Genomic DNA, 23,135 nt, shown 5'->3' with positions numbered 1-23,135 from the left:
CGTTGGCCAGGAAGCCCAAGATGCCATCTCCTGCTGCCAGGTCTTGGCTGTTGAGTCTCTCCTGCCACTGCTTCTCACTGTCTTCAAGCCTACAGCTTGTTCTCTCTCCTGGTTCCCTGCTTTTAGGAGCTTCTTAGCGCAGGGATCTCGGGTCCAAAGGACACAATTTCTGCTCCTGGCTGTTCTTCCTTGGTGGTGATAGGATCCTTCTCTCTGCCCTGGAATTGGCTGTCTTTTAAGGGAAAACTGGCCAGTGCCCTTGGTGGGTCACAGTTACCTTATCACACAGTTCCATCCAGTCACCTGAATGGGAGTTATAAGACTATAGCTAGAAAGGCCACACAAATGTAACTAATTGCACCACACAAACATATAACAAAGACACACACATAACAATGAGAGTCCTCGTTTCTGCAACTGGTCGTGTCATCAGAGCTGGTATTTAGAACTACCTTCTTCTACCACCCATTCCGTATTCCCTTTACCCTCAGCAAGTACCTCAGTTGGTCATGGTTCTTTGCCAGATGGGGTGACCCACACCTTTATTCCTGAAGGGTCTGGACCATTAGTAGTCATGTTGGAATTGAATTGCTATAGTTTTCCAATGACTTTAATCACAGGGTGTGGTAGTAGTAAGAGACACCCTAAGGGATCTCCTGTATCCCAGACATACTCTTCTTTACCTCCATTATGTAGTATCCATCCAATTTCCTCTTGATAATCAAGGTGAATCACACTAGCCAACGTGGTAGCTCCCTTCTTTGCCTGTTGATCCCGAGGCATGAGGAGCTGAAAGTGGCCAGGTGGCATTCTTAACTTGCAGTTACATGGAATCGGTGATGTGTGTCCAGATGGGAACATTCCTCCGTTTGGAACTAAGACCTCTAGACTCACAGAGCATAGGGTCTCAGGAACAAGAAGCAAAAATGTTGTGAGTAGGTCACTAGGGTAATAGTGAGTGGTGCCACTTCCATTGCTACCCCTTGATTCCTGGACCCATGAATCCTGGCTGTAGGAGAAACAGCACCATATATCGGATACAGGTTAAGAGCATATATAGCCTCCTGGAGAACACTGCCCCGACACTGTAAGGTATTGCCACCTAGCCAGTGCTGTAATTGTGTCTTTAGAAGGCCATTCCATCATTTTATCAAGCCAGCTGCTTCAGGATTACGGGGAACATGGTAAGACCAGTGAATTCCATGAATATAGGCCTATTGCCACACTTCCTTTGCCGTGAAGTGAGTCCCTTGATCCCAAGGAGATGATGTGTGGGACAACGTGATGGTGGATAAGGCATTCTCTGAGTCCACAATGATAGTTTTGCCGGAAGTATTGCATGCAGAAAAGGCAAATCCATATCCAGAGCAAGTGTCTGTCTCAGTAAGAATGAAACACTGCCCTTTCCATGATGGAAGCAGTCCAGTGTAATCAACTTGCCTCCAGGTTGCTGGCTGATCACCTCAAGGAATAGTGCCATATTGGGGACTCAGTGTTGGTCTCTGCTGCTGGCCATTTGGGCACTCAGCTGTAGCCAAGTTGGCCTTGGTGAGTGGAAGTCCATGTTGCTGAACTTATGCATAACCTCCATCCCTTCCACTGTTTCCACTTTGTTTATGAGCCCATTAGGCAATGACAGAATGGCTGGGTAAAGGATGACTGGTTTCCACAGAACTGTCATCCTATCCATTGATTGTTAAAATCCTCCTCTGCCGAGGTCACCCCTTGGTGAGCATTCACATGAGACACAAATATCTTCACTTCTTTGGTCCATTCAGAGAGGTCAGTCCACATACCTCTTTCCCATACCTCCTTTTCACCAATTTTTTAATTATGTTCCTTCAAAGTTCCTGACCATCCAGCCAAACCATTGGCCACAGCCCATGAATCTGAATACAGTCATACACCGCGCCATTTCTCCTTCCAAGCAAAGTGAACACCAGGTGCACTGCTCGAAGTTCTACCCATTGGGATGATTTCCCTTTACCACTGTCCTTCAGGGATGTCCCAGAAAAGGGTTGTAGTACTGCTGCTGTCTACCTTCTAGTGATGCCTGCATATCATGCAGAACCACCTGTAAACCAGGCATGAATTTTCTTTTCCTCAGTCAGCTGATCATAAGGCACTCCCCATGAGGCCATAGGTGCAGACTGAGAGAGGACGGGTAATGTGAGAGGAGACCATGGGCACTTGGGCCACTTCCTCATGCAACTTACTTGTGCCTTCAGGTCCTGCTTGGACCCGATCTTGTATATACTACTTACATTTAATAGCGGAGTGCTGCTGTGTATGTCCAAATTTATGACTCTGTGGGTTAGGCAACACTCAGTTCATGATGGGCTGTTCAGGCTGCATGGTGACTTGGGAGCCCATGGTTAAGCGTTCAGCCTCTACTAAGGCCCAGTAGCAAGTCAAGAGCTGTTTCTCAAAAGGAGAGTAGTTATCTGCAGAGGATGGTAGGGCTTTGCTCTAAATTCCTAAGGGTCTGTGTTGTGATTCACCAATAGGGGCCTGTCAAAGACTCCAGACAGCATCTCCATTTGCCACAGGCACATCAAGCACCATTGGATCAACTGGATCATATGGCCCAAGTGGCAGGGTGGCTTGCACAGCAGCCTGAACCTGTTGCAGAGCCTTTTCTTGTTCCGGGCTGCACTCAAAACTAGCAGCTTTTTGAGTCATTTGATAAATAGGCCAGAGTACCACAACCAAATGAGGAATATGCTACATTGAAAATCCTTTTTAGTTGTAGGAGGGGTCAGATGGAACAACTTAGAAGGAATATCTTGACATGCCCCATGCCACTGGACCCCTAGAAATTTCACTGAGGTGGAAGGTGCCTGAATTTTGTCAGGTTAATTTCCCACCCTCTAGCATACAAATGTCTTACCAATAAGTCTAGAGTCATTGATACTTCTTCCTTGCCAGGGCTAATCAGTATAATGTCATCAATGTAAGACCGGTGTGACATCTTGTGGAAGGGAAAGCAGTCAGTGTACCTGCGGACTAAATTATGATATAGGGTTGTAGAGTCGATATACCTCTGAGGTAGGACAGTATTGCTGGTCTTCCCAGCTGAAGGCAGATTGCTTCTGGTGGTCCTTTGAAAGAGGTATGGAGGAAAAGGCATTAGCCAGATCAATAGCTGCATACCACGTACCGGGAGATGTATTAATTTGCTCAGCAATGAGACTACATCTGGAACAGCAGCTGCAGTTGGGGTCACCACCTGGTTAAGTTTTCAATAACCCGCTGTCATTCTCCAGGAACCATTTGCTTTTTATGTATGCCACATAGGTGAGTTGAACGGGGATGTGGTGGGAATTACCACCCCTGCATCCTTCAAGTCCTTGATGGTAACAGTAATCTCTGTAATCCCTCCAGGACTGTGGTATTGCTTTTTGTTTACTATTTTCCTAGGTAGTGCAGGTTGTTCTCATGGCTTCCACTTGGTTTTTTCTACCGTAATAGCCAGTACTGCACATGTCAGAGATCCAATATGCGGGTTTTGCTAGTTGCTGAGTATGTCTATTCTAATTACGTATTCTGGAACTTGGGAAATCATTATAGGATGGATTCAGGGACTCACTGTAAGACAAGCATGACCTAAGACCCCATTAATAGCCTGACCTCCACATGCCTCCACTCTGACTGGTGGGCCACAGTGACATTTTGGGTCTCCTGGAATTAGCGTCACTTCAGAGCCATTATCCGGTAATCTCCGAAAAGTCTGATTATTTCCTTTTCCCCAGTGAATAGTCACTCTTGTAAAAGGCTGTAGATCCCTTTGGGAAGGCTGGGAGAAAGGTAGACAGTATAAATTTTTGGAAGTGCAGTGGGGTCTTTTCTCAAGGGGACCCAGGCCCCCGTTCATTCAAGGGGTCGTGAGTCTGGAAACTGGCTCAAGTCTGGGAATTGACTGAGGGGCCGTGACTATTCTGGCAATTCAAGCTAGACTGTCGTTCACTTGACCAGAATTCTTCCGCTTGTACAAATCAAGCAAGTATTTGGTAGATTTTCCATCTCTTTCACTCCTAGGGATACCATGAATAAGTAGCCAATGCCTAAGCCCATATGAGTCAGATTATTTTGATTACTGCCTTGACTCTGCTGCCCATTATGGTAACCATGCTCATCTTTGTTGATTAAGTGCTGCCGCTTGGCCCCTACCACCATGGGGTCCAATCAGCCCCATTGTAGTTAGGTGTCTTAATACAGTTAGGACTGTATTAAGTCAAATCTGACTTAAATATAAAATAACAACAATAGCAGTCTTTAAGGATCGTGAGGCTCCCTTCACAAGTTTGTTCCTTACAGTTGTGGTAAAAGGTGTGTCCACTGGGCACTGTGAGTCTGGGTCTGTGAGTCTAATCTGATAAATCCACCCTAACATGCCAATTTCCCTAAGCCTTGGAATACCTTCTACAGTATACAAAGGCAGGTCTGGCACTTCAACTTGATTTAGTGTAGGCCACTGCTTAATCTATGCTTTAACAAACCAATCAAATAAACTATTAGAGCATTTTCTAACCTCTTGAGTGGAAACATCAAATGAAGGATCTGTGCTTATTAGACCCTGTCATGGATTGAATTGTGTCCCCCCAAAATACGTGCCATGATTCCCAGTATTGTGTGGTTGTCCTCCATTTTGTGATTGTAAGTGTATGTTAAAGAGGATTAGAGTGTGATTGTAACACCTTTACAAAGGTCACATCTATGATCCAACGTGAAAGGCGTTTCCCTGGAGTGTGGCCCTACCACCTTTTATCTTACAAGAGATAGAAGGAAAGAGAAACAAGCAGAGGGGGGAACCTCATACCACCAAGAAAGCAGTGCTGGGTGCAGAGCACATCCTTTGAACCCAGAGTTCCTACACGGAGAAGCTCCTAGTCCAGGGGAAGATTGGTGAAAAGGACCTTCCTCCAGAGAAAGAAAGCCTTCCCCTGGAGCTGACTACCCTGAATTTAGACTTTTAGCCTATTAGACTGTGAGAAAATAAATTTCTCTTTGTTAAAGCCATCCACTTGTGGTATTTCTATTATAGCAGCACTAGATAACTAAGACAGGCCCATATCAGTAAACTCAGGCTGATCTAACTTTATCTTCTTTGTACCATTATCCCACACCCTTAATAGCCATTGCCTCACATCCCAGATTTCTCTTTGTTTATATTAGGAAAGTCAAGCAGTTCTTTTGGATTGTCATGGACCTCCTCCTGGGTCTAACTTTGTACTTTACCTTTTGGGGCTTACCCGGATTTAAGTCTGGTTATAGATCTGGAAGCAAAAATGGGTGGTGGAGATGTGATCTGAGAACATTCAGCATTGTCTTGTAAGGTGTCTGCCTTAGGCGATGCCCTAGGCAATGACTCAGGCAAAGGCTCTTCAGACATAGCTGGGTTAATCTCAGCTTAATCTCAGATGGGGATGGAGGGGGTGATGGTTTTACTGAGGAGGGCGGCTTAGCAGACAAAGGTGGAGTAAACTCTTCAGATGGGAGTGAAAGGGCTAGTTCTGTTGGCAAGAGTGCTTCAACAGAATTTAGGGGCTCAGTGTCCCCAACTTCCGGATTATCTGTCCATGTCACCATTCCAAGTTTCAGGATCTCATTCCTTCCCAATGGATGCCCTCACTTTAACTTAAGACAGCATTCAATGTTGGGAATTCAGTTGACATTATAATTCAGCCACTCTTATGATAAGACTCTGGGTTTGGTTTTTGGCAATATCAGCTCTGTTACTACAAGAAATAAGGCTTTCTTTCAAGGCACAAGTGGCAACTTTGAGGTCATTTATGTGCTGCTTGAGCTTTGACTCTGAAGCCCTGAGCTCATCTCTTTCTTTTACCGCTTTCTAGTGAAAGTAGGACCAACCAACCAGCTTCCTTATACTTGTCATAGCAAATCTCATCATGGAGTTGATTACATCATTATATAACTGCCAAATATCATTATAACCGCCAAATCACTGAGAATCATGGCCCAGCCAAGTTGACACATAACCTTAACCGTCACATATCCCAAGTTTTTGAATAGCTGTATATATCATAATGTATTAATCCATCCTCCCATTGATGCACACTTGGATTGTTTTAATTTTTTTCTATTAGTAACAAAACTGCAGTGAATATTCTTAGGTATGTGCTGACTTTGGCTTGTATTTTGGAATGCAAGATTCTTAGAAATTTAACATTTTAAATGCATTTAAAATTTTTTATACCTCCAAAAAAGCAACAAACAATGGATAAGAGTACTTGTTTCTTAAACCCTCACCAACTCTGAATGTTATCAATCACGTTTTTCCCAATCTGATTAAAAAAAAAAAAATCTGATAGAGAAGAAAAATCTGGTATCTTATTGTTTTGGTTTTCATTGCTTTGCATTTAATGAAATTGAGCAGCTTTTTACCTGTTTATTGGCCATATTTTTCCTTCTATTAGTTGCCTGTCACATCTTTTGCCTATTTCCTATTTGATTACCTGTCTACTTCTGTTTGATTTTATGGAAGCCCTCTTATAGTATGCATATTATGTTTTTTGTTACACATTGTAAATATTTTTTTCAGACTACTGTTTTTACTTTGTTTAAGGTACCCTTTTCTATACAGATGTTTTAAATTTTTTCTGTAGTCGTTATCTGTCATTCTTCCTCTAGGACTGTTGGGTTTTGTCGTGTCACACTTAGACCTCCCCCAAACCAAGGTTAATAAAATATGTTTTCTTCCATAGAGTTTAAAAATTCACTTGTCAATATTATTGCCATCATAATGGATGAAATGGAGCTAAATTTATTTAATGCTTTTTTTTTGATTCACACTAGACGGCTATGAAAATGCTAGGCGTCTATGTGATTTGTACTACATTAACTCTCCTGAACTGGAACTTGGTGAACTAAATGGTAAGCCTGATGTCATCTTTTTCTTAATGATTAGTGTTATTTTTAGCTGACAGGAAATGATAAGTTAGATTTGTTTTAATAGAAAACTTTTTTTTTTTTATTTATCAGTTTCTTTATTGGATATAAAGGTGGAAGGAGAGCAATCATGTAAAAATAAAATAACTCAGGTATTTAGCAGGATTCTTTCTGAAAAAAAAATTTAGCGTTTTTCTGCCTTATTTTATTTTTAATTGATAACTTTGATACTTTGCTTATTTTTTATTTTCTGGTTTGTCTTAGAAAAAAATGATGCCAAGAAAATTTCGTTTGACTTTAGTATGCATTTCAGTAATGTAAAGTTTACTGTTTAAAATTTCTACTTCCTGAGTAGTAAGTCATTTTTCACTGTTGAAGAAGTAAAAAGACTGGGAGTGTAAAAGAGGAAACATGCTCATTTACTTGAGAACCTCTGTTTCTCTCTGGTTTTCTTTTTACCCTGACCAGTACTTTTCAAACAAAAGGGCTTAGATGCCTTGGGAGGAGATTAATAAGTCCCCCTGTTTTCCCTAGAAGTAGTGCAGTTTGGTAGAGGGAAAACCATTTCCTAAGTTAAGAAGAAGTTGGGAAGAAAAAAATTAAATAGGCTGTTACTAAGGCTTATTTTAAGGAGCCCTGGTGGTACAGTGTAACCAGCGCTTGGCTATTAACTGAAAGGCCAGCTGTTTGAATCCACCAGCTGCTCCACGGGAAAAAGATGTGGCAGGCTACTTCTGTAAAAATTACAGCCCTGGAAACTTAGGGGGCAGTTCTACTCTGACGTATAGGATCGCTGTGAGTCAGAATCGACTCGACAGCAACAGATAATCCTTACTCTGGACTTTAGAGTGGGGAATCAGTGGACATGTCGTTATCCAATTGAAAATAGAATTGCTTGGTTTTTTTAAAAAACCATATTAACTCTTAATCCATGATGTTGCCATTCAGTAAATAAGAATCACAATGCACAGGTGGTAGTTTGGAAGCCTGAACTGCTGTGGGGCCGGCGGTTGGTCCATGTTCCCAAGGGGCAGTTGATGCAGGGTTGACTCTGATTTATTGGTTGAATTGGAATTCTAAGGCATGGTGAGTCTTAATTACTTTGCTCTACTAGAGGTTCTGTTGTGCTCCCATTAAATGTTTGAATGTAGAATTTATGCTCCTTGGTAAATTGATGCAAGCTCAAATTTTTAAATTCAGATCTGCAGCCATAGAAATGTCTGAAATAAAATAGACAAAGTTTTGCATGGGTGAAACATTTAGAAAATGTATTTTTTGAACTTATTTATTTGGGAGCTCTGCCAGTGCTTGACTGCTAACCCGAAAAGTTGGCAGTTTGAACCTATCCAGCGGCTCTGTGAGAGAAAGACCTGTCAATCTGCTTCCTATTGGGCAGTTTTACTCTGTCACATGGAGTCAAAAATCAACTTAATGGCACCCAACAACAACGACATGTAAACTGGTCTATGAATTGGTCTATGAAATTTAGAGACTTCCTTTAACATTTCCTTTTGAAAAGTAAAAGTCTGACTGTAAGATTGAGTGTCCTTTAAAAAAGAATCACCTGTGGTAGAGAAGCATGAAAGGAGTGGGTTGGTTAGACTGTTACGCAGGATTGCAAGAAATGACTGCAGTTTTCATGTTATCGCTGTCAGTTATAAATCTTTATGAGTGTGGGGTTCAAACACTAATACAGTGAAGAGTAAGTGGGGTGGCAGTTCTCCCCCAAACCATACAGTCCTCCATAGTAAATGTTTTCTTTTCATCACAACACAGTTTATTCTTAAAAATGCTTTAAGCACATCTCTCTGTTCTTTCATATTTTTCTCTTCTGCTCTGTAGCAAAATCACCAGGACAACCAATACAAGTGGTTTATGTACCATCCCATCTCTATCACATGGTGTTTGAACTTTTCAAGGTTTGTAAAATAGTATTACATAACCTTTACCAGTCCTTTCCCGAGGTTAGGAATCTGCTCTAAAAGCTGAATACGCCACTGGGTTCTCTGATTTCATTGAAAGATGACCATCGTTTCATGCGCAGTATCATGTCACATTGCTGGAGATCAGCCTTTTACCAGCCCTGATGGGTGGCTCAGAGTAGTGGTAAACTCAGACTTTGAAGTCCAAAAGACATGGGTTTGAATCTCAGCTGTGCCACTTACTAGCTGTGTGACCTTGGGCAAGTCACTCAACCTCTCTGAGCCTCTGTTTCCTCTTCTGTAAAATGAGGTTAATACCACCTAGGATTGTTAGGGAGATTGGGAATAACATACATGTGAATACATGACAGCATATTAAAGGTGCTCAATAAAGTTATAATTTATATTTTTATAAAAAAAAATATTTAGAAGAATGATTCTCAGCTTTCTGCTTTTAAAGAACCAGAGTCCCACTGTTATATGACACTTGATGGTAGACAGGGAAATGGGGGGTGAGAAGTGGTACTGGTCCACTCTGGCTGAAAACAGTTACTCTATGGTCTCTCTCCAGTAACTCTTTCTTCACCAAGCAGGAAGTTAGAAAAGAGGCAGCCCTCAGTCTAGTGATAAAGAAAAACAAACTAAAACAGAAAAACTGACTGAATATCTCAGAACAGCATATGAGTGATCCCATTTGTTAAGCAAGGGTTCAAAAATGCTTTTTTGTTCCAGGAGAGCCAGAATGTATGTAACAACTTAGGAATTTTTTTTTCTATCTGAATTGTTAAGTAAATAGTGCTTGGCACTTCAAGGAATCAAATGATTTTTTTCCTTGAAATTTCAGCCACATACAACATTTTGTGCCCTCTGATGCTTAAGAAAGAAGTATTACCATGTTATATAACATTTTATATAATATCAGTAATAATGGCTTTCCTTTAGAACCTAATCTTAAACCACCTTTTGGAGACACGGTGGGACCTCTTAGGGATAATCACCCCTGATTGGTGTGCCAGGGCCACAGACCCTTATTTCTAAATTCAGTCCTATCTTGCTTTTTTAGTTATATCTAGTCTTTATCAATTTCTTCTCCAATGCTACCTGTCATGTTGGTAAATAGCATTGTGTATCTTGTATCCTTTAGAAATTGATCAAAAGAGCTTTACAAAATAAATATCCTTTGTTTCAAACTAGTAGTAAATTTGATTAGTTACTACATGATAATAAGGCCATTGTTGTTAATAATATATGAAAAAAGATTTTCCTTAGAAATTAGTGACAATTAAAATGGTTTTTGTAAAGAGAAAAGAAACTGCTTTCGAAAGTAAGCCATGGTTTGCCCATTATCTCCTAAAACGGTCAAATGGTTTGGACCGAATTTTCTGCTCTGATGTAAAGTAGTTAAAGGTGTTGACAAGTCTGGTTTTTGAAAGTATGCATAAGTTAGTTAGAATCTTTAAATCAAAATATCTCCCAGATTCCTCATAATTGGCTCATTAATTTTTTTTTTAAAGTAACTCTTTAAATATGAGTTACTTAAAAAAAAAAAAGCGGGGGGGGGAAACCTTGGTGGTATAGTGGTTAAGTGCTGTGGCTGCTAACCAAAAGGTCAGCAGTTCGAATCTGCCAGGCGCTCCTTGGAAACTCTATGGGGCAGTTCTACTCTGTCCTGTAGGGTTGCTATGAGCGAGAATTGACTCGACAGCAGTGGGTTTGCTTTTTTCTTTAAATATGGTTATAAGAAGTGTGATTCTTTGGCATATTCCCAAAGCATTAGGAGTTTTAAAAAATTCAAACAGTGCATATCTACTTTTTGAAAGTATAATTAGTTTATCTTTTTTAATTTTTCTTATTCAAAGTTGTATTTTAAATGTAACCCTAATGTATTTCAGAATGCAATGAGAGCAACTATGGAGTACCATGCCGACAAAGGTGTTTACCCTCCTATTCAAGTTCTCGTCACACTTGGTAATGAGGATTTGACTGTGAAGGTAAATGCCTTTTTACAGAATTTATGTGTAGGCATGCAAGAATAACTGTGTACATAATTTCTAAAGGATGTAATAACTCCTTCAGGAAAGAAATCCTATAGCTATTAGGAAATAAGCACATGGCTTCATTTATCTGACAGATTATGGAATTCTCTTGAGTCTGTTTTTATTCTGGTCCTAATCCAGGGGATTCAAGTTTAAGTAATCCTGGAGATAGACAATTTAGTAGTAATTGTGAATATCCACTTTGATAAGATCTAAAATATTTTGGTACTTGCAGTGTTATGTAGATAATACATAATTTATGCCTGAATATTTTCTTCTTTTTGATGCTATTGTAAATGGAGTTGTTTTCTTAATTTCATTGTGGATTGTTTATTGCTAGGGTATAGAAAGACAGCTAGATTTTGTCTGTTGATTTTGTATCCTGCAACCTTGTTGAACTCCTTTAGTAACTCTCGTCATTTTTTTGTGGATTCCGTAGGATTTCCTACATACATTATGTCGCTGCAGATAGAAATAATTTTACTACTTCCTTTCTAATCTGGGTGCCTTTTTTATTTTTTCTTTTAATTGCCCTGGTTTGAACTCCAGTACAGTCTTGATTGGAAGTGACAAGGGCTGATATCCTTGCCGTTTTTCTGATCTTGGGGAAAGAACTTTCAGTCTTCCACCATTAAGTCTGACGTTAACCGTCATTTTTTCATTAGATACTCTTTATCAGGTTGAGAAGTTGCCATCTATTCCTAGATTGTTGAGGATTTTTATCATAAAAAAATGTTGGATTTTGTCAAATGCTTTTTCTGCATCTATTGAGATGGTCCTGTGGTTTTTGCCCTTTATTCTATTAATATGTAGTATTAAATTGATTCATTTTTGTGTGTTGAACCAACCTGACATCTTGTGATACATCTCACTTTTTATATGATTTATTTTTGTTTGTTGAGGATTTTTGCGTCTATATTCACAGGGGATATTAATTTGTGCTTTTCTTGTGATGTCTTTGTCTTGTTTGGTATCAGGGTATACTGGCTTCATATAGTGAGTTGGAAAATGTTCTCTCCTCTTCTGTTTTTGGAAGAGTTTGTGAAAGATTGTATTAATTCTTGTTTAAGCATTTGGTAAACTTTTCTAGTAAAGTTATCTGAGCCTGAGCTTTTCTTTGTGACAATTTTTTGATTTATAATTCAATTTCTTGATTTTTATAGGTCTTTTCAGATTGTCTGTTTCTTCCTGAGTCAGTTTCAGTAGTTGGTGTCTTTCAAGGAATTTAACCATTTCATCTCTGTGATGAAACTTGTTGGCATGTAATTGTCCACAGTATTTCTTATAAAGTTTATTATTTTTGTAAGGTTGGTGGTAATGTCCCATTTTATTTCCTGGTTTTAGTAATTTAGCCTTCTCTCTCCTTGGTCAGTGGCTAAAGGTTAGTTAATTTTGTTACATCATTTCAAAGAACAAACTTTTTTTTTTCCAGCAGTAAAGAGTGCTATAACTGATATTAATCACTGCCACAGATGCAGAAGGGAATTTTTTTGTTGGGCTTTAGGTGAAGGTTTACAGAACAAACTAGTTTCTCATTAAACAGTACAAATATTGTCTTATGACATTGGGTAACAATCCCACGACATGTCAACACTTCCCTTCTCAACCTTCGGTCCCCTTTTACCAGCTTTCCTGTCCCCTCCTGCCTTCTAGTCCTTGTCCCAGGGCTGGTGTGCTCCTTTAGCCTCATTTTGTTTTTGTCCAGTCTTTGGCGGAAGGGTGAACCTCAGGAGTGACTTCATTGCTGAACTGAAAGCATGTCTGGGGGCCGTACTTTCTGGGTTTCTCCAGTCTCTGTGAGGCCAGCAAGTCTGGTCTTTCTTCTTCTTTTTTTTTTTTTTTTAATAATTTTTATTGTGCTCTAAGTGAAAGTTTACAAATCAAGTCAGTCTCTCACACAAAAACCCGTATACACCTTGCTACACACTCCCAATTACTCTCTCCCTAATAAGACAGCCTGCTCTCTCCCTCTGCTCTCCGTTTTTGTGTCCTTTTCACCAGCTTCTAACCCCCTCCACCCTCTCATCTCCCCTCCAGGCAGGAGATGCTAACATAATCTCAAGTGTCCACCTGATCCAAGAAGCTCATTCCTCACCAGCATCCCTCTCCAACTCACTGTCCAGTCTAATCCATGTCTGAAGAGTTGGCTTCGGGAATGGTTCCTGTCCTGGGCCAACAGAAGGTCTGGTGGCCATGACCACTGGGATCCTTCCAGGCTCAGTCAGACCATCAAGTCTGGTCTTATGAGAATTTGGGGTCTGCATCCCACTGCTCTCCTGCTCCCTCAGGGGTTCCCTGTTGTGCTCCCTGTCAGGGCAGTCATCGGTTGTGGCCGGGCACCATCAAGTTCTTCTGGTCTCAGGATGATGTAGTCGCTGGTTCATGTGGCCCTTTCTGTCTCCTGGGCTCGTGATCACCTTGTGTCCTTGGTGAAAGAATAAACTTTTGATTTGAATTGATTTTTTTTCCCTCTTATTGTTTTCCTATTGTGTATTTCATTAATTTCCACTCTATATTATTTTCTTTCTTCTGCTTGCTTTGGGTTTACTTAGTTCTTTTTCTAATTTCTTAAGGTGAAGCTTAGATTATTGATTTGAAAAAAATTTTTAAATATAGATATTAAAAAAAAAATCTGTTGCTGTCAAGTCAATACTGACTCATAGAGACCCCATAGGACACAGTAGAACTGCCTCACAGGGCTTCCAAGGAGCGGCTGGTGGATTTGAACTGCCAATCTTTTTGGTTAGCAGCCAAACACTTAGCCACTGTGCAGTTATTTACAGCTATAAATTTTCCTCTAAGCACTGCTTTCTCTGTGTCCAATAAGTTTCATATGTTGTATTTTCTTTTTCATTCATCTCAAAGTATTTTCTAACTTACCTTGTGAATTCTTCTTTAACCCGTTAGTTATTCAGGATTGTGTTGTTTAATTCCCACATATTTGTGAATTTACCAAATTTCCATCAGTTACTGATTTCTAAGTTCACCTATTGTGGTTGTAGAACATACTTTGTATGATTTCAGTCCCTTTACTTTTATTAAGACTTATTTTATGGCCCAACGTATCATTTATTCTGGAGAGTGTTTCATGCATGCTTGAGTAAAGTGTATTCTGCTGTTGTTGGGTGGAGTGTTGTTAGGAGATAGCTGTTAGGTCTTGTGGGTTTATATTGTTGTTCGAGTCTCTGTTTTTTTTTTTTTCTTTGGATCTTCTGTCTCATCATATGCATTATATTTTCTTGAGGTATTGACCTTTTATCCTTATAAACTGTCCTTCATTGTCTCTAGTAACAATTTGATTTGCAGAATATTTTGTCTGGTACTAGTGAAACCACTTCAGCTTTCTTTTGATTTCTATTGTCATATTGTATCTTTTTCCATCCTTTTACCTTCAGCCTTTTTCTGTTCATCTCTTTTAGCTATTCATTTACAAGAATGAGGCATATGTAAATAAATATACAGTAATACCATCTGTTTGCTGAAGAAAACAATGTAAATGCTTTACTTTTTCAGCCCAGAGCCTAATGTTTGTTTTTTGGTTAGTTGTGTCAGCTATGACCCATTAAGGTTTACTTTATTCAAAGTAAGTCCTTATGCCTTCTGCTTTGGGATTTAAGTTGTGCTGTCACATGCTGGTCCGCAGCTGCTTTTGAAGACCTGAGGCCATCCATCATCAGCATGTGTATCAAGGTTCTCTGAGTAGAGATTCATTCTGTGTTCGTGGACATGCTTGGGTTAGTGCTAGGGGACTTCTCTATTTGATGTAAAGAAAGGGTGTTGAACAGAACTGTCTAGAAGTCTCAAAAAAAAATTGCTCCCTTTGTTAGGCTCTGCCCGTACCCTTTCATCTTCCTCTTCATGTCCGAAGTCCCGTGAATGTACCACCCTTGTTGTCTTTCTTTACATGTTAAATGCATACTTCACTGTTCTTCAGTAGAGCTTTCATCCCCGTCACTTATCCTATGCTTACAGGATCAAGGCCTGGATATTGTCCCGCGTTCTTTTAGCTTATTCAAATTATTGACTTTTTTTGTTTTGTTTCGTTTAACCTTTTGTCCCTCTTCTAAAAGAATCCTGTCAATGAGTTGTTTTTTCTGTCTAACAACTCTGCTGCTCTTTCAGATTTTGTGTTTGGTTTGTATGTAGTAAATAGCATTAGTCGATACAATTTTTTTTTTTTTTAAATCGAAATTTAAATGTTTTGGTTCAGTAGCTGTTGGTGACTTTGCAAACTTGATGGTGAAATAGCTGTGGGTGAGAGGCTTCAAGAATCCTGAGTGAGTACAGGGTTAGTAAATTCTTGGCTTCAGTGCTGTCATCAAGTAGTGGTTCCTTTTCCCAGGGCCTAAAATTAACACAGATTAGCCCAGAGAGTTCAGTGCTGTGGGGAACAGGAAGTTTGGGATGGCACATCTTGGTTGGGTGACATTAGGAAGTGGTGATCTTATGCACTAAAGAGAAAAATTCTGTTCTTCAGCCTTCCTTCTGACATTACTCCCCACCGCCCTACCTTTTTCATAATCTCTTTTCTTTTCCTTGACACAGGCTTTATGGTCTCATGATTCTAGATTACTTTACTCTCCAAATTCTCTTCATCAGATACTTCTTGTTTCATTTTCACATCTCTCTCAATCTATTTGTCATCAAGGGGCCATTCCTTTGGCTTTCTTCTTGAAATGTATATAGTTTTGGAAACTAAACTTCTATTACTTCCTTCTTTTGTTTTCCTAAATAACTCCTATCCTCTGGTGTAAGACCATTGGTTATAACTCTCTTGGAAACTCTTTTGACCACTTTACGAGTGCCTTTAAAATCCATCAATTCCATTTTTTGTATTTTTGGCTGCAAAGCGAAGGAAGTACCTTGATCAGTTTTTAACTGTATTCCTGTGGCTTAGTTGGCCCCTTCACCTGTTGTAAGATGATACTTCTCACAGTCCCTTCTGCTCAGTTCATCTGCTTTTCTTGTACTTGCCTGTGGCTGGAAATCTCTTCTTGTTTCATACTGCTGAATTGCTATAGTCTTTGTAGCTGAAAGGTTAAAACCAGGAAATATTTATTCATGTCTACCTTTTATCCTAATACCTATTCTAGTATGTTGATTACTTAATTAATGCTTACAGAACACCTACACTTCTTATCTGTTACCACCAAGTGTGCTGCAGAGCATTGAGTTAAAGGATGAATAATTAACAAGTTGACAGATCTCAGAAAATGGCCAAAACTCTGTTTATTCATCTTACTAAAATAAATGTTTTTACAGGACTTTGAATACAAAGCCAAGAACAATTTCAAGCATAATACTACATGTAATTTCTTAATAAAGTGCTTATATCCATATGTATGGAAACCCTGCTGGCTAAGTTAAGAGTTCGGCCGAAAGGTCAGCAGTTTGAATTCATCAGGCGCTCCTTGGAAACCCTGTGGGGCAGCTCTGCTCTGTCCTGTAGGGTCACTATGAATTGGAATTGATTCAATGGCAACGGGTTTGGTTTGGTTTTTGGTTTATACTTGTGTACTGCAATCACTTAATTGTAGATATAGTATAGGCAAGTCTTCAAATGGTATTTCAAAGCAGATTTTCATTTTCAAATGAAAATAACTATATAATTTCAACTATAAAAGTAATGATATATGCATACTGCAAAGATTTTTTAAGAATCTAAAAACAATTGTAAACCATTCAGCGTGTTGACTTGGTATAGTACATATCCGTCAGAGCTGCTTTTATCTATCTCTGAGTCTGTATTTATATGTTAAAAGCAGATTTGTTTGTATATGACTACTACACTAATGCTATAGATAGTAGCATCAATTTAGATTTTGTCACAAAGCAAAATGAATATAAAAATGTAAATAAGAATGTAAGCTATGCAGTAAAAAAAAAAAAAAATTTTTTTTTTTTTTTGGAAAATAAGTCCCTGTTAACTGTGAAGGAAAACAGAATAAAAATAATCTGTGAATAAAATACTAACTTTATTACTAAATCTACCATATGATTATTTAAATTGGAAAGTGACATAAGAAAAGTATAAAGTCTTAATATACCTCACAAGCTTACCAGAAAGTTGTCTGGGCATCAATGCTGTGAAATTGCTTGTAGATGAGACTGTAAAACACAATGAAATGGTCCTGTTTTCCTCCTTGAAAATGACAATTATACTGTTTTTTTTCCCTCCATAATTAATTGTGAAAAAAGTCTGAAAACTGAAAGAAAAGAAAATCACCCAAAATTCCATAGACGATGAAAGCATTTCAGACATTTTTTAAAAAATTTTTATTGAGCTTCAAGTGAACGTTTACAAATCAAGTCAGTCTGTCACATGTAAGTTTATATACACCTTACTCCATACTCCCACTTTCTCTCCCCCTAATGAGTCAGCCCTTCCAGTCTCTCCTTTCGTGACAATTTCGCCAGCTTCCAACCCTCTCTACCCTCCCATCCCCCCTCCAGACAGGAGATGCCAACACAGTCTCAAGTGTCCACCTGATACAAATAGCTCACTTCTCGTCAGCATCGCTCTCCTACCCACTGCCCAGTCCCTTCCATGTCTGATGAGTTGTCAGACATTTTTTAATGGTATAATTTTAATAAAATTAGAACATTGTAAATGCTTCTTTGTAACTTGCTTTTTGCTGCTTTGACGATATTTTGTGGCTGTCTCTCCTGCCAGTACATAAGTTCTATGTAATGTTTAATAGCAAAACAGCATTCTATTTTGGAGTTATTTAACGAATCCCTTTTTTATTTAGGTTGTTATCCAGGTTAGCTACTCTAAATAGTGCTGTGATGGATATTCTCTTGCACACTTTTCTGATTATTAGGATAAGTTTCTTGAAGTAAAATTGTTTAATCAAAGGGTGCATTTGAAATTTGATACTATTTGCCAAACTGACTACCAGAAGGAAAAACAATTGTTCCATCCAAGAGAGGCCTACTTGCTGACCGTGCTGTTCATGGAACTGCAGTCAATGGACAAAGGCCCAGCATTTAATTTGTGTTCCGATGGAGTTTACTGTATATTAGAATTCACATATGAAGGAGGTGTGTAAGATCTGTCAGTGAGAGGAAGTTTATGCTCGCAACTTGGATTGCACAGTACAGCTTTTACAGAACACTACTCTCTAGCTCTAGGTAATCCCTGAAGCTCTGCATATGCGTTCACTGCGTATGGGGCTTGGTCATAGTGACCATTGTTTCTTGCTTTAGATGAGTGATCGTGGAGGTGGTGTTCCCCTGAGGAAAATTGACAGACTCTTCAACTACATGTATTCAACTGCGCCCCGGCCTCGTGTCGAGACGTCCCGAGCAGTGCCGCTGGTACGTGATCAAGAAATAACCAAATGTGGAGGGGAGATAAGAGGGTAGAGGGGGTTAGAAGCTGGCGATATGGACACGAAAAGAGAGAGTGGAGGGAGGGAGCAGGCTGTCTCATTAGGGGGAGAGTAATTGGGAGTAGCAAGGCGTATATAAGTTTTTTTGTGAGAGACTGACTTGATTTGTAAACTTTCACTTAAAGCACAAAAAAAAAAAAAAAAGAAATAATCAAATATGTTTTTGTGAATTTTCTTCACTGAGATCTGGCTGCCAAACAGATCATTAAGCCATTGTGTAGGGTGGTCCACAAGGAAGAAGGAATCTATTAGAAACAACATTTCCTTCATTTAAAACAGCCTGTGGAAGATATATATATATATATATATTTTTTTTTTTTTTTAATTGAAAAGGGCACAAGACAAAAAGTATTTGTCTTGGAGTTCTTGTTGCCAGGCTTGATAGTGATATATCAGTGGTTTTCACGTAGTAAAGTACATTTTGATATGCTATTAATAATGTGAAGAAAAAGTCACAGGTTTTACTAGTATTTGGTTAACCCTGAATTAATTTTCCGTGTTGATTTTTTTCCCTTGAGTATTCGTAATTTAATTAGAAAGATCTCATATTCTAGATACTGAAAAAAGACTAGAGCTCTGAGCAGTTTAATCACCAGCTTGAAATGGCTCAAATTATTATCTTTTTGATTTTTTTTTAATTGATCTTAACCACTGTATCAGGTATAATTAGATCAGTTTCTGAATTGACCCTGTCTTTTATCCCACACCACCCAAAGAACACTTTGCCAAATCCCTGTCCTGTAATCCTGGACAGGATGTTGTCTTCTAGCCATACCAAGACTTTATCAGGGCAGTCCACTCTCATCAAGCCAGCTATTTTTGGCTTATGGGGCATGTAGTTAGATCAGTAAATTCTGTGGACATGAGTTCAATTTCCATTTCTTTTGCCACAGACTGTATCCTCTGGTTGTGAGCAATATGTATAGGATACTGGGGCACAGACACAGCATTCTGTAAGTCCATGAGTAGTGATACTGGCAGAAGTGCTACAGGCACGAAGGCAATTTCATCTTCAGAATATTTGTCTGTTGTTGGAGGACAAAGCACTGTCCCCTCTGATGGGAGTGGTGCAGCATAATCAGTCTTTTGCCAAGTAGCCGGCAGGTTCCTCTGGGAGTAGGTGCCATGTTGGGAGTTCAGCATTGGCCTCTGCTGTTGGCAGGTTGGGCACCTGGCCACGGTGGTAGCCAGATCAGCCTTAGTGAGGGTAAGACTGTTGTGGAGTTTTTGTGGAGACTCCTTCCTGCTGCCATGACCATTTTGTAAGTGTACTCAGTAAGCAAGCACTGGGATAACTAGAGGAAGGCTGCCTGACATCCACAGGAGTGATCATCTTGTCCACCTGATTATTGAGTGCTTCCAGGTGGATGCCTTCTGGTGGCCATTTACATGGGACAGAGTATCTTTACACTCTAAGCCCATTCAAAGCAGACTGACTATCCACATCTCTCCCAGATCTCCTTGTCATGTTACCCAGTTTTGCTCTTTCCAAGTCCCTGGCCAGTCAACATGTTTGCCCTGTCCATGAACGAGTATAGGTGTAATACCTCAGGTTCTGCCCACTAGCAGGGTTTACTTTCACCCCATCTTTCAGGCCAACTCCTGAGAGGTGTTGTGGAAGAGCAATCTACTTTTGTCTGGTGTGGCATACTGTATAGGTCCATCAGTGGACCAGGTCCATGCTGTTTTTCCTTCTCTGTTATTAGCCATAGGAGGATTCCCAAAGGTGTGGTTGAGGGAGAGCAGCGATAAAGTAGGTCAGGAGCCGTGGGGGCCCGAGCTACCTGCTTGTGCAGCTTTCTTGGGGCCACTTCTGGAACTGGTTAATCTATCAGGGTCCCAACAGGAAAGAAGTGGCTCACTCAAATTGTAATAATTCAAAAACAAACAAACAAACACGTTGCTATTGAGTCGATTTCGACTCATAGTGACCCTATAGGACAGAGTAGAACTGTCCTGTACAATTTCCAACGATCGCCTGGTGGATTTGAGCTGCCGACCTTTAGGTTAGCAGCTGTAGCTCTTAACCACTATGGCACTAGGGTTTCCAGGAGAAGGAGGAGAAGTTAGAATCCAGAAGAAAAGAAAGTTGTAAATCCCCTGCTTTCTCTCAGTGGGCCCACTTAGCCCAAGGCAACCTCCCAGGGAAGGAGCCAAGGGAACCAGTACCCTGACTTTCTCCCTCTCTCAGCTCCTGCTAGGCTCCATTGGCTGAACCCACTGGAAGAAGAGTGCATGATAATTCATTGATGTAATCCATTCAGGTTAGCTCCCTGGGCAGGGAGAAGTATGGAGAATAGGCAGTGGATTTGGAGGGACAAATGGCAACTCTGGTTAGAAAAGTCAAGTACTAAATGCTGGAGATTCGTCATGCCAAAGCCTGGATTTGAACCCTAGAACTCTGACTCCTGAGCCCATACAAGCTCTTAACTAACATGCTGTGTGCAATGTCTTTGAACATATACCTTGGTAATAAAAACCATTTTATATCTTGTCTAAACGCTTTGCTTAGTATTAAAGAAATGATAGGATTTGTACAGGTAAAGAAGGAAGCCATCCCAGATACTGGGGGAACAAGATAAACAAAGACACAGAAATAAGAAATAATACATGGTTGAGGAACTTAAAAGCAGCAGATTTAGTTCTGCTGAACTGAAAAGTAGGAGGTAGAGAGCAGATCTTGTAGGGCCTTGAAAGCCCTTGTTAGAAACATGGATTTTTATCTCCAAGGCAATGCATTGCAAGGGGGAAAAAGTGATACAGCTGTGCTCTGTAGGTATCTTCTTCCAGATTTAGGACGCAAGTGGAAATTCATGGTACGAAGCCATGAGATGTATTTGTTAGGCCACTACAAGTCTTTTCCACTCTTGCTCCTGAAAGAGTGAACATGTTTTATATAATATTGTTAAAAGCAGTATTGGGATAGTCTAGAACAGGCCATTGAGGAGAAGCAACATGCTTTTTCTAGAGCACCACAAGTCATTTATAGAAAACAGAAGAACGGAGAGTTCTGAATGACCACGGGAGAGACAATGAAGCTTCAGCTTCATTACTGGTGGGTCGGGCTGGAAAGGGGCAGTAATACTTAGATGTTAAGGGATCTCTTAGTTGTTGGCTCTGATAACCCTGGGACACTCACTGGCATTGGCTGAAAGTAGTGAAGTATCACAAAGTATGGTTTTCTGAATACAACTTTGTTTTTCTTATCAAACAGGCTGGTTTTGGTTATGGATTGCCCATCTCTCGTCTTTATGCACAGTACTTCCAAGGAGACCTAAAGCTGTATTCCCTTGAGGGCTATGGCACAGATGCAGTTATCTACATTAAGGTATGACGGTAGTCTTCTTGATTTCATGATTTTTCTTTTGATTATAGGAAAAGATGCCAGTGTTTAACAGTCAGTGAGAACTTACACCTACTTGATGCAATTTAAATATCAGAATATTACAGTTGCTTCACATATGATCTCATCTATTTTGACAGATGATCCCCATCAGTATGGGGAAACTTTCTTATCAGACGTGATCAGGACTATGGTTAATAGGAGGAAAAAATGAGTTAAAGGAGGGAATCATAAAGTTATATATCTTACAATTTTAATTTTAACATAAAACATAATTGAGCATTCATCCACCAATCTTTTGTGGTATCACCAAGGCCTTTCTTTGTATGTGGGTCTGCAGATTGGAGTTTCACATTGTCTTTCTTGCAGAAGCCATACTTACAATGCATCATGTATGGTTTCCAGTTTTGGTTTCTTTAAACACAAACAACCAAGCGCAGAGTTTGTGTTGAATATTTATACAACCCTTCACATATGTCTTCTGACTCTAATTTTATGCAGTTTTATATCAGTTTCCTTCATGAGTCTTTCCAAAGCACTCATCTTAGTTTCCATAGAATCAACACCTCCCCCCACACCCACTTTTTGTACTTTGTTTATGTAATATTTGGTGAAATTTTGTAATTACAATATTAGATTGCATAATTGCATAAACCGATTTAGGGACAAGCACAGGTGATTCTTGGTAAGCCTAAAGCTCACCTGGTGGGAGCAGAGGCACTTAACATGTTAGCCTGGAACATCTGGTGTGTTTTTTAGTGGTCGGTGCCTTTTAGAGAGATGGAGAACCACTGGGCCCCATCAATCCACTTTAGTTAAGTGGTGGGCTGTTCAGAGCTTCCACTGTTAGTGCCAGTATTTGGCGACTTTAGTTTCCTGTTTTGGCCACTAGATGGCACCTATTTTATAGTAAATGCTTAAGAATTTATACTGGAAAAATAAATTTATCTGAAAAGGCAATAAGTTCTTTCTAGATAAGTTTTTTTTCCCATATCAATTGTGAGGCACTTAGAAAGGGCAACATGGAGGCAGTGTTTTTACCACCAAATGTAACATTTTTTTTATTGAGTCTAGGTTGAAGGGTTCTGGAATATTTAAAGAGAATATATAGGTGAAAGTTTTTTAGTTCCATTTGGGAAAAATAGAAGACAAGAGGTCACAGAATCATTAAAATCGTCAGTATTGAAGACCGACCTTAGTATTATCAAAATGAAGTTTCTAGTTCAGCATTCCCTATGTCTTGGGACATGCTTGTGGCTTGAAGTTGAAAATTCTACTCAAAGAAAAGTCCTAACTTTAAGAAGATAATGGGAAACAATAGTTTATCTCTGGTAAATTGAAGGTTCCAGTCACTTATAGGAAACTGACATGAAAGAGTGAATTAATGGTAATGAAATGTTAGAAATAAAATTATGTATGATACAGAAATCAGAGGTGCTGTGACTGGAATGGGTAGCTTCCATAATAGGAGTAGACGACACAGGATCAAACCCGAGACCCAGAAGTGCTCATGCAGGAGCTAAGATGCCTT

General features: G+C 39.6%; 1 protein-coding gene across 2 annotated transcripts in view; it reads left to right on the top strand.

Moving 5' to 3' along the window:
- PDK1 (pyruvate dehydrogenase kinase 1) overlaps positions 1-23,135 on the top strand; it is a 60,225-nt gene that overhangs the window by 9,512 nt on the left and 27,578 nt on the right. For both annotated transcript variants that reach the window (XM_010602823.3, XM_010602824.3), the window contains 5 exons: positions 6,817-6,894; positions 8,752-8,828; positions 10,724-10,822; positions 18,077-18,187; positions 21,476-21,589. In XM_010602823.3, the coding sequence (XP_010601125.2) occupies positions 6,817-6,894; positions 8,752-8,828; positions 10,724-10,822; positions 18,077-18,187; positions 21,476-21,589 (479 nt within the window). The remainder of the gene's footprint in view (positions 1-6,816; positions 6,895-8,751; positions 8,829-10,723; positions 10,823-18,076; positions 18,188-21,475; positions 21,590-23,135) is intronic.

This window comes from Loxodonta africana, chromosome 6, assembly GCF_030014295.1.
Source record: "Loxodonta africana isolate mLoxAfr1 chromosome 6, mLoxAfr1.hap2, whole genome shotgun sequence".
Classification (NCBI taxonomy): domain Eukaryota; kingdom Metazoa; phylum Chordata; class Mammalia; order Proboscidea; family Elephantidae; genus Loxodonta; species Loxodonta africana.
This window is presented reverse-complemented; position numbering and strand designations above follow the sequence as displayed.